Source organism: Barbatula barbatula, assembly GCF_947034865.1.
Source record: "Barbatula barbatula genome assembly, chromosome: 23".
NCBI classification, from domain to species: Eukaryota; Metazoa; Chordata; class Actinopteri; order Cypriniformes; family Nemacheilidae; genus Barbatula; species Barbatula barbatula.
The window spans coordinates 10300279-10312977 of NC_136786.1; the positions used below are offsets into that span (position 1 = coordinate 10300279).

The window sequence follows — 12699 nt, forward strand, 5'->3', positions numbered from 1 at the left end:
CACAGTATGACGTGTAATGTCCTCCTTTAGATTTTTCTCACTTTTATTGGCGCAGGGCAACCAGAGGAACGTACTGAAGGGTTGTGGTGTTGTTTCTTCCACAGCGGGACACTGAGAACATTACCTTTTCTTAAAATGTCCTGAAGGCAGTGCTGGCCAGCCACATGTACTACGATCATTAAAGCAACGTTCCATCTCTGATGGACGTTTTACCGGTCGGCAGTTTGCCTCAATGTTTTGCCAGACGATGGCTGATTTCTAAACAATGTCAGAGTTGAATCGGAGAGGTCGGATACACCTCCCTGCACTCGTTTCTGTCTGGAGTGTTAGTTGAAGAAAGTTTTTGATGGAGCTGGTGAAGGTGTGCGGTGAAAATGGTCTATCTTGTTTTAATTACCTCGTCGTTTTCGAAGGAACTCCTAATCGCTCCCATGTTTGCTGAATATTTGGCCTGTTGGTTGCTCGCAGTACAATAAAGCTGTTAACGTTGTTTAACATGGCCTGTGCACGTTAACAAGTGGAGACGGATTTAGTGTGCTGGGAGAATGTCTGCAAATGACGGCTCCGGTGTGAAAGCAATAAATACAACATAAATAACACGTTGTCTACTTGACTTTTAGATTTTATGAAAGAAATGTGAGTGATGCTTGCATGTGCAAAACTCATTTCTGTGATGTTGTAAAAGGTTGCTATGGTAATCTAATTGCTTTTTAGGAAGTAAGTTGCTATGCAGTTGATCAGTGAGTGCTATGGCCAAAATCCTATTCTACTGTTCAAAAGTTTAGAAACACTTGTTCTATATTTATATATGTTTTCACATTTCTACAGTTGTTTGCTATATGTTGGGTTATGTTGGGACTGAAAGCCTCCAAAAAAAATCCAAAGTATAATATATTTCATCTTTAAATTTGGATAGAATTTGTAAAAATGTGCTCTCGGTATTTTATTATTCAATTGTTTCACAATTGAAAGTTTTTCGAGTAGTATTGGAGGAATTCCCATCTTATTGCTGATTTTTCTTAATTATTTTGCCCAAGTCATCCATTTCAGTAGTATAAGTAAAATGTTAGTTTTCTTATGAAAGTAATGATTATCTTGACACAATTATATTCTTGTATTGTTTTACAAAAATACATTTTGAAGATCTTTTAAAGCCCCCTGTGGTGAAACCAAATGTTTTCCTCTTGAGTAATCATTTGGAGAGCGCTGAGATACCAAAGTTTTATGCTTGTATTCAGATTTATTTAAATCTCTCGCACAAAAAGTCATAGTGACGCTTGCCCGACTTGCCGTTTTCCTAACAGATCTGAGCTTTTTGTGGCATCTGTTTCATTCAGGAAATTGAGTTTTGCCCCAACAAACCTGGTACCCCAGTGTCTAGGCTAGATGCCAACTCTCATTAGTACCTCAAGAGCCCTATCAGGCACAAAACGTTTATTATTAAGTGCAGATTTGTTTCTGTCCACACTCATCTGGTGGCCTAAGTCCTCGCTGACCCGTGTGAGCTGGTCTCTTTACCTAACTTGACTCATCAACTCACCGCGAGGTGAAGTGCAAGTATGTTGAGGTCAAAACTAGTCCCATCTGGAGATACCGTGAAGTTAATGCGCACGGATGGAATCAAGTCATCGGGTTCAAATCTACCCATGTGTACTCTTATTTCACAGACACCGGTCCAATGCAAAGAGTTAGTGGTTTAGGTTTTCGTATAACAAACATATTAATTAACATTTTATGGTTTTATTTTGTTTTAAATTGATGACATTTGATCCGCATGTTTCTGAGGAACGGGAAATGGGAGTTGTAATCGTTTAGTGGTCATAAGCCATACAATAAAAATCCACGATCAATGTGTGGTAAATAGATTACATTTGTGTCTGCTTTATAGGTAAAACTTATATATGATTCCAGTATTTCCAATGTCCTCTTTAATAAAGCTTGTGTTTTTCTTGGTTTCAGTGACTGCTCTTCATTACCTAGACCTCATTATGTCCAGTAAAAAAGCCCCTTAAGCTTGAATGTGTTTTACACAGTTACAGCATAGACACGTTATTCCCCCAGTCTGGTGTGTGCTCTCAGTGGTGTTACGGCACAAATCTCAGATTAGGTCCTGCTTTTGGTTTAACCTGTTGTTCTCTTAGGGTGATCTGACCTGTTTCGCCATTACACAACATTTTAGACAAGAAGAAAATGCATTTTTGCATCTACAGTATATATGTAAAATATCTTCATAGGCCTTTATCATATATTTTGGATCATCTGCTGATAAATTACTCTTTTATATAGTCCAACTCATTTATATAATTATTTGTTTGTTTTCTTTTTATAACTCCCTTGAGTTGCCTTTGTTTATTCGTAAATGGCCTAAATAAATGTTTAGACAATATAAATTGTGCCATGTGTAAAATAGCTTTATTTTTATGATGGATGAGTTGGGTGTGAAGAGCTGTAACGTTGGAAAATGTGTAGCTAAAGTTAGACTGTTTATTCGGATGCATGTGCCTGGCCCGAAGTTAACTTGTTTGGTTAACTTGTGTTTGGTTGTAATATCACAATATATATTATATTTAAGTTATATTAATATAAAATAATACTTTTTTAATATTAATTGTATAAAATGAAATTAAAACTACTCAACAGTTATTGATTCTTTGTGGAGGTCTACACAAAGTTACTTTTGGGCCACACTTCTAACACTACCATTTGTCATTTTCTCTGAAATAGTTTCATGATAATGTTTTTTTTTAAATGGCCCGTTTGTAAAATCCTGCAGGGACTGATTATCAAGAGATTCTTAAAATAGATAACCATGTGGACCCAACAAACTATGAAAGAGCCTTGATAGTCTTATATGCTTAACATCCTTAAAGTTAACACAATAAATATTACAAGCATCACAAACGTCACATATTAATTACGAAACACTTACAGACAATGCCTTTTCCATGAATAAGCAAAGTTTTGATGGACATGGATTTCATCTGTGTGCTCTCCCAGATCACTCATAGCAATATGGCGTGATGCTCAGACATATGACCATTTTACCTCTAGTGCTCACCAAACTGCCAACTAAAGGGAGCAGAAAATCGCACATAGCTCAGATTCATCCGCAAAGAGCAGCAGTGCCAAAGCACAAGCCACGTAATGGAAATAACTCTGCATTTAACTGAAATGTTATGTTTCAAACTGAGATGGCGACGAAGAGGCTAAAAAGAGGGCTGCGGCTTTACATTATCTGATTTTAATAATTTCTCGAAAACTATAAACATGATGAAAAATTATTATGAAATCACTGAATACTAAAGGAAATACTGTAACTCTAGGGAAAATCTTTAAATTATTTGTTAGTAGTTTCATATCAATTTAAAGTTCAATACTGTCATCATAAGTTGTGCTTAGATGTTACTCAGATTTACACCTTGGACATAAAAGGGTGAGAATGTCCATAGACGAACAGTAGATGGACACATGCCATGTTTAAGGACCAGAGGTTCATAGAGACCCACTTACTTAAACCACAATAGCATAATGGTGGTGAGCTTGGCAGGGATAAAGAGAAAACATCTTCTCTAGCACATACTTTATTTTTTAAGGCAGTCACTCATTTTGACTGACCTCATTAGATGTGCTACATGTGTCCTCTCTGCACCCGTGTCTGGGGTTAAAAGCAAGCAGTGGTTTGAGATATGGATCTGATGTCTTTTTGTGTTTTGTACGTATAGTCTGTATCGACAGAATATAGAGACATCATGCTGTTTAACCGTTTGGTTCACCGGGGGAAAGGGTAAATTCAGGCTTACGGGAACCTCTAACTTGAGGTGTCATGACAGCCTCAAAGAGAGTTCATATGTTTTTAGAACTTTCAATGACTCTCAAAAGGGACTTTTGGATTGTTGGTAGAACAGAAACATGAGACAAAAGTTGTATTGCGTTTGTATTTGTATTGCTCACTATTGAAACAAATTGGTGTTTTGAATTGGGCCAGCATATACCAGCGGCGGCACTATGGTGGGGCATTTGATGGCCGTGCCCCCCAGCGGTCATTGATGCCCCTCCTACAGGCCATGGCGTGGCCCAAAAAAAATATCCCTTTTAGTTATTATTTTAATATAAAATTTTCAAACTGTAACTTAAATAAAATAAAATGAATCGGGAAAATGCATCATTTTGGTTGTTCATGGCACATTTCTAGGCTTCGTCATGGTGACCGTTATTGGTCGCCGAGTAAACTTGTTACATTTGATTTGCAGCGCGCGCGCAAAATCCATTTAAAGTTGAAGAACAGTTTTTCAAGTTGGAGCACAGACGCACAATGCTACACGAGAGAAAGGCCAGGTTAGTGCAGCTTGCATTCGAGAAAGACTTGACACGCAAATGCACAAGCGAATGGAAGGACAGTAGCCTACTTAGACGGTTAGCAACACTCGTCGCCTGCAACTCTTCTGAGGGTAACTTGTTTGTTCAATTCACTTATTTTAAAGGCCTACTAAACAGGTGAATTGTTGATGAATGTTTGTGGGTTCTAACTGCATTTGTGTTTTATACTTGGCTATCTGTAAAGATATATGGGCTTATGTCATTTCTGCTTGGTGCGTGCATAAACTGCTGGGAGGTGTGTAACCCAGGTTATAAACAAGTGTTAACATGAAGTAATAGCAGAATATACATTTATTTTTGTCCTTTAATTATTTTGTTTAGAAAATGAGTCTTTTAGAGTATTTAAAGTCCTTGAAACCCTGAGAAAAAACAGTGTTTAAATAATTAATTTTATTTGTTGAAGCACACTTTGTATTTTTTTTTCCATTTCCTGTATTTTATTTTATCTTAATTTATTTCTCAAAAAAATCAGTTAAACCGTATACCTTGTGTGAGTGGCTCATTATTGTTGTGACATCCTTATTCTCTATAGGCGAATTTTAGTCTTCTGATTTAACTGGTCCATACGCAGACATTTGTGTGATGAAGACCAACTCGTTTTATGAAGAAAAAAGCCTTCAGTTTTCAGAAACATCTATACGAAAAAACTTTGTCTGATGGGGAAATTCTTTTGAACTGATTCAGTGTTTTATTTTTGTCGTTGTAATTTGTTAATTATTTAAGTATAAAAATATATAGCAATTTATTGTATGCCTATTTTATGTTTTATATTTAGCCTATATTATATTTATATTATTATTTTCTGTCCTGTTCTGTTCTGTTGTTTAGGCTATCTGTTCTGGGCCGGGTTTCCGATAACGATGTAGCCTAGCCTATCTTAGCTCTTAAAAGCGCTCTCTACGTGCAAGGTTATGAACGTTAGCCGCAATTCCTCGAGCGTTTCCCAAAGATGTACATCTTCCAAAAAAATGTAGGCTACTGAACTCGTAGAACGCGAGAATAGGTGCTACTTGAGTCGCTTTCCATTCGCAAAGTGCTGAACAAGGCTATACAAACCTTATATGGAATCGTATTCTGAATGTTTAACCTAACAATTGTCACCTGTTGTGTATTATATGTATTAAAAAATATATATATATAATGACATTCTATATAGATAGATCATTGGAGCTAACATTCTAGGGTAGAATGTCATTCTATATAGATCATTGGAGCTAAGTGACTCTTGCCGTATCTGGTCGGAAAAACAGCAGATTTCAGCGCTGTCTTCTGTTCCTCTTTTAGATAAAAACCCAAGTCTAAATCGTTCATTGTCATTCTATATGGATCTTTCAGATTTAGGTCTGGATTTCCATGCTACTATGATGTTGCCAATGTGTCAAAAAATATTTATCAAACGACAGTGCCCCCCCGCCGATGATCCAATGCCCCTCCAGTAGATCTGCTCTGACGCCGACTCTGGCATATACATATACTACAGTAACCATCCACAACACACTGGCAAGACCATATCAACACAATAAAAACAGAGCAACATCTTGACCTTGGAATACACTACACAACTTTACTGCCCGGATTAAATTGACCAGATTAAAATTCAGACATACTGCTTGCTTAGCATCTGTTGTTTTGACCAAAGCAACATTAAAGCTACCCATTATTCATCTACATCTACAGAGCTTTTTTAAATAAGCTTAATATTTTTTAAGAAGTTATTCAAGTTGGCCTGTGAGAGTGTGTTTTTTTAATATGAAGTATTTAGATTTATTTGAGGTTTTTATGTACTTGTTTTTGTTGGCTGTTTTTCTTGCCGGAACTGAAAACCCAAGTAAATGCTTGTATTTCTTTCAAAAGTGACCAATCCCCTTATATCTAACTTTTATTTTTAATATCTGTTTTTGTTTTTTGTTCAGTAAAAAAACTTAATAACTTTTCTTTAATATTTCAGTTTTAACAAACTTCACTGTTTTATGTATGATTATGATAAATGATTGCTATTATTATTATTATATATTATGATTATTATTATACCATCTGTACCTATTAATTTACATTCATTTAGCGGTCAACAGTTAAAATGTGACTTTTTTTTATCATTTCGCTTTTTCAAGTTACACAATAATAATAATAATGTAAAATTTGTCAGTCAAAAGTGACCAAAGATAAAAGATGGTTAAACGTGGGTCTTGGGTGGCTTGACGCGGTGTCATGTGTTCTTAAATTAACTGATAATATCAAATATGTTTTAATATACAATGACTAGAGGAAACATGGTCTGAAGGTAAAAACAGTCTGTGCCAATCATACTCGATTATCTGTGAAATCTGAATGCCCCAAAATCTGAAGACAAGCACTGACTTTATGAAGCAATTGTTGACTCGTCCAGACTGCAATTTGGGGTAAAAATCTGAGAAAAAGCGGTAGAGTGTAAATTTTTGATATAAGGTGCTTCATGATGCCATAGAAGAACTTTTTTTGTCTAAATAGTTCCATAAAAAACCTTTTACATCTTACAAACCTTTCTGTTACCCAAATGTTCTTTGTTGCAAAAAAGGTTCTTCAGATTATAAAAAGATTAAAAAAGAAATATTTCTTTGAAGAAATGACAAAATACAAAAATGTATCTTTTACAGCATCGCTTTGAAGAACCTTTTAAGCACCTTTATTTTAAAGAGTGTATTTCAGTCTTTAGCAACCAACAACACCATGAAGTGAGTGGAGAGTTTTGCACATGGAAGCACCTTTCTTTTTTTATTTGACAAGAAGTTGACAACTTTTGTTATAGTGTACAATATAAGTGAATTTAGATACAAAGTGGCATAATCTTAAACAAATTGTCCTTTTGTGATTGTGTTGTTCGGGAATCATCATAGAAATGTGTGCCATTTCCTCACTGTTGAAAAACGCTTCAGATATTGATTAAAAGGACACTATCAATCAGCCACAGTGGGGCTGTGTTGCACTAGTCTAGCTAAAGGACTAGAAGAAACGCTTGCCAGAAAATCTGCTCCAACACTCTAGTCTCATTCTTCTCTGCAGCCAGACCAAACATAGTTATCCGAACTGTCACATGTCCCGCTGTATGTCAAACCACTAAATATTTAACTCTTGATATTATATCCCAAACCACTAATCCACCACCAAGCTTGATTAGTAGACTTAATGAAATATTTAATTTTGTTGAAATGTGACGCCTTTCACTTGTATCAGCATTTGCACTGCGTGCGGTAACTCAAATTCCAGGAGTGAGGGACAGAACTGATCTTGTTTGGAATGAAAAAGGAATAGTTCACCTTCAGAATGAAAATTCTGTCAACATTTTCTCACCTTCTTGTCATGTCAAACCTGTATGACTTTCTTTCATTCCGCCAAACAAAAAAGAAGTGCATTGGTTACAATAGAAGTAAATTGGTGCCAGTGTTGTTCAGTTGTCAACTTTTTTCAAAATATCCTCTTTTGTGATCTGCAGAAGAAAATCATACAGGTTTGAAATGATGATCATGACAGAATTTTCATTATGAAGATGAACCGCTCCTTTAAGATGAAAGGGTGTTATCTTTTTCATCTGCTTAATTCGGCGTCGTGTGGGGGTTGAAAGATAAGCTGTAGCTACATGTATACTCCTAAAAATAAAGATGCTTAAAAGGTTCTTCACAGCGCTGCCACAGAAAAACCATTTTTGGATCCACAAAAAACAATTCAGTCAGAAGTTCTTTAAAGATCCATCTCTTACTCAATTTTTTATAATCTGAAGAGCCTTTTTTCGCTACAAAGAGGTTTTGTGAAACAGTTGTTTAATCAGATGTTAGAGGTTCTTTATGGAAACAAAAGTTGATTCTATGGCATCGAAGAACCTTTTGAAGCACCTTTATTTTAAAGAGTGCAATAGCGGGATAGTTGTACTAGTATGAAATGAGAATGTTCTTGAAAGACAGTCAGGGAAACCACATGGACATGGGGTGCAGCCAAAGCCTAAAACAATTACCGAGTTCAAGCACAGCTTTAATAAAAGACACCCTTTCGCCTGTGCGATAAAAACAAATCTGTCTGTGTTTCATTGAAATCCTGGAAATGGTTTGTCTTTTTAAATTATTTATTTTTTGCCGTGTTTATTTACTCAGAGGCAATAAATTCCCCAGGCAAGCCTCTCTTTGCTCGATGACTATTTGTCTCTCGATTGACAAATGGTTTGTTTCGGCTGCTTTATCTTATAATTCTGGCATTTGGTCTGCATGTAACACTTGGTTGGGATGTCATGTCCAACCTTATAGGTCATTTATATAATATAATATAATGAATAATGCAATGAATAAACCATAGAGAGCTTTGTCTTTCATGAGAACTTTTTACTTCAGGTCTTTGCCAGCACTTAATCAAAACTGAAAATGAATGTTGACTGATTAGGTTACATTCAGATTCGGGCTCAATTAGGATTCTTTTTTATGTGAGAATCCCTTTGGGAACGCATGGGAGAAGTCGAAGCAAACTTCAGACCAGTAGCCTACATTTAACAAATGTTTATCTGATATGATCAAATCTAAAATTATTATTTCCATCGATACTGTAGATGTGATAACTAATTTAAGTGCATACTTCTTAGTATGCTCTATATTTATACAGAAACAATGTAAACACTGCGTTTCTGAATTACTTAAGTGCAGTTTCAACACTTACTGCATGTTAGTGTTTCCAGCAATACTGTATATTCTCTATAATAAATCTCTTATCTACGCTGTGTCTACATCAGAGTTTGTATAGTTTTGTTTCAGCTTTATTATTAAGATCTTCAATGAACTTTAATGTTATAATTTTTGGTTTTCATGTTAATTTTAGTGAAATTTTTAGCAGTGTTATTATGTTTTTGACATTTCATTATTCATTTTTGTGCTGTTTAATTGTCATTTTTATTTCTGTTTTATTCATTTTCAGTTCATCATTTCAGTGTCTTAAACATACTTTATTTTAGTTTATCGCCGAGGCAACAATTTAAAGTTTCTACGTCTTTCTAATAATATACAGTATAGGCCAAAATATTATTTTATTTTCATTCAATTCACAAAAAGGTTTTAGTTAACTATGATAACCTTGAAAGCAGGCAGTGTGAAATAGCAAATAAAAAAGAATTGCCTCTTCACTTGAAGACTAATGCTTATTTATAAGTGTCAGATAATATTGTAAAACTGGTTGTAAAACTAGTCGATACTGTCTATAGACTGTTTTACTGTAAATTACACGGCGGATATTACAAACAATATTGGATATTGTAAATTTAACTTGTCCTGTTTGCTTACATTAGATATGCACAAAATGTCAGATATCTACTGGCAGGGGTAGTTCTAAGGGGAGTAGATATCCGGGGCTTAGCCCAGAGACCTCCACATATGTGTTTGAATATAGTGGCGTAGCATTTCAGGTCTGGGCCCATATTTAAAAACAGTTAGGCAGTTGGTATAGGTGCTATTTACACTAAGAGGCCGTTTATACAAAATCGTTTTTTTCCAACAAAAATGGAAGAAAAAATATACTTTTTGGCTGTTCATTTACACGATTTTAACTTAAAACAAAAACCTTTGAAAACGGAAATCGTTTCCGTGTAAACAAAAGTGATGATGTCATACAAATTCACAATATGCACGCACTGGGACATTCTGTACTAAAAGGAAGCGGAAGTGGCCGTTGTTGCCAGGACAACATTGTGGCCATTAACTGTCACACACATCAAAATTCAGCTCCTGTTTCCATTAAGGTATTTATTCATTCATTATTTCGTATGTAATGTTTACTGTATACTTACATGAGTTGATTTAGTGACGCATTAGTTATATGATTTATTAATGCAGTGGAGCGTCACTAAACTCCGCCTACTCGCGGAGAGTTGTGGGTAATATTTGCTGTTAGAGTGTGCATCGTTCTGCACTTCGAATTTCTACCGGAAGTATTTTGATAGAACATTTGAGCTTTACTGAAAACCTTCACGGCTTTAGCCCCCCTAGCGCCGCCCCTGTCCAAAGTCCACAAATCACTAAGGGCCCTAGACCACAACTGACAGTTTTAACAACTGCCCCTTCTATTTGCATTTATTTTGAGAAAATTAAGAAAGAAGATAACAGAAAAGACCTCAAATACTGCAAAGAAAACAAGTTCATATTCACTATTAAGCAATACAATGTATTCAGGAAAAGTTCAAAAAAAATTTTTATCCAGATTTTTATCAGGACAGGTTAAAACTCTTATATTATTCTGCACTATATATTTCTATATTTCCTCTCTATATATAGGCTACTGTATATAAATATACATTATATTTAGTAGTAAGGTGAAGGTCATGCTATCACGCAGTTTAAACCATGTTTTACTTATCAGTTTCTAATAAAGTTACTGGGCGACTGGCGATGTTTGTTCACTTGTCAAAGGCACATTTTACCCATATTTGGCACTTGGTTAGTGTCAGTTTTGGACCTTGTGTGAAACTGCCATATTACTTCATTCGGCAGGGCCAGATCGCAATTGGCATTTTACAAGTGTTAATTTTGATCCCTGCGTGCAACAATACACAACACGGCATGACGTCAACATCGAGATCTTTGTAAACACAAGTGCTGTCGAGCGATCGAGACCCAGGGTGCTTCACACAAGTTTGGAAACAACCTGGTGGCGGGACAATGTGTGTTGCAGTACGAGTTGGACCCACACTTCGATGAAGCTCGTGTCTGTTTGTGTGTGTATTATGTGTTTGCTGTGTGTGTGTTTGCTTTTCTGCTGTTTCCTGGACTCCGTCCGCAGGCATGTGACCTCTTGGCCCACGCTTGATTTATTCATTTCAAATCATTTAATCTGATGGGCTACATTTTGTCAAAACACTGTCTCATTAACTGTGGTCTGTGCACTTTGTTTCTCATTGTACTGCCAGGGGGGCACCACAGTAAACACACAGACCAAAGAGCTTGTGCTAAGAGAGACTACAGAAATGAATGCACGCTTTGTTCTGTGGGGTTCTGTTGGCCAAAAGACCATTAGCGATGTCTTGATTTACTCATGCAGATGGTCCGGTGGAAGCTGATGGATTGCATCTGAGATTGTCACGTTAGGTGAACTTTGGGCCTGTCTGTTGAGATTTTTCTTCGTTTACAACATGCTGACAATAGAAAAGGAAATGATCTGTGGGAGGAACCATTTTGTTTGACATAAGCACTTTGATTCCAGTCAAATGTGGATTTACTGGCATTGGAAGATCATCCCAGAGGTACCACTCGGTTTTGCTGTATTGTGTGCGTTTCGTTGTGGGTTATTGTTTTTTTTTCTACCTCTGTGACTTTCTAACCTAACAAAGAATGGATCTGCTGTGAGAAGTTGTGTGACACTGGAAGCCTTTCGCTGGCTGTCTTTCATGTGAACGCAGGATTTTTAGGCGTTCTGCCTAAAGTGATATTCAGTGGGAAAAGATGTTTAAGCCTGATATATTGCCAACTTTGCTCGAGGCAGAGATCCACAAAAAAATGTGTTTGTCAGGCTTGTTGTGGGCCTGGATTTTTTGGTTGAAAGATTTCCTTCAAATAGGCTGAAATGTGTGCCTTTAATATTAAAGGGATAGTTTACCCAAAAATGAAAATTCTGTCATGAATAACTCATTTAAAGTTGTTTCAAACTTCAAACTTCAAAATATATTTTGTATTGAATACAACAAAAAATGATACAAAATGTTTTCTACTATAGTCAATTGTGTGCCAGAAATCTCAGTTGCAAACATTTAAAGGTATAGTCCACCAAAAAATATAAATTATTTCACCATGTACTCATCCTCATGTCATTTCAAACCTGTATGCCTCTCTTCTGGAGAACACAAAGGAAGATCTTTTGAAAAATGTTGGTAACCAAACAAAATTGGCCACCATTTACTTCCATTGAATGGACACAAAAGCACTGAGACATTTCTCATCATTTCTTATTTTGTGCTTCATTGAAGAAAGTCATATACAGGTTTTAAATGACATGGGGGTAAATAAATGATGAGTTTTTGGATGAACTTCCTTTAATTTTCAAAAGCATTGAATAGTCATTCTGTTTAGAACAGTTGGCATATGGGTTTTTCTTTATTACATAAACAATTTAGCTTTGAGAGTGTTCAGTACATTTATTACATACTAAGTCACTTTTTTTGCAGGGTTTCAAGACCAAAGATGGATTTATGATCGTAGCAGCGGGAAATGACCAACAATTCATGAAAGTGTGCAAAGTAAGCCGGGACCTTTTATTGCAGGCACAGAATAATGCATTATAATAAATCAAGCCCAGCTTTATTTATACATTTCAGAAACAGCCATA

The 12699-nt window shown here is 35.9% G+C and overlaps 1 protein-coding gene across 5 annotated transcripts in view; it reads left to right on the forward strand.

Annotated features, from left to right (window-relative positions):
* sugct (succinyl-CoA:glutarate-CoA transferase) overlaps positions 1-12699 on the forward strand; it is an 87160-nt gene that overhangs the window by 15527 nt on the left and 58934 nt on the right. For all 5 annotated transcript variants that reach the window (XR_013788294.1, XM_079487790.1, XM_079487792.1 and 2 more), the window contains one exon: positions 12539-12610. Coding sequence is in view for 4 of the 5 variants with exons in the window: in XM_079487790.1 (XP_079343916.1) it covers positions 12539-12610 (72 nt within the window). In the remaining variant the exon portion in view is untranslated. The remainder of the gene's footprint in view (positions 1-12538; positions 12611-12699) is intronic.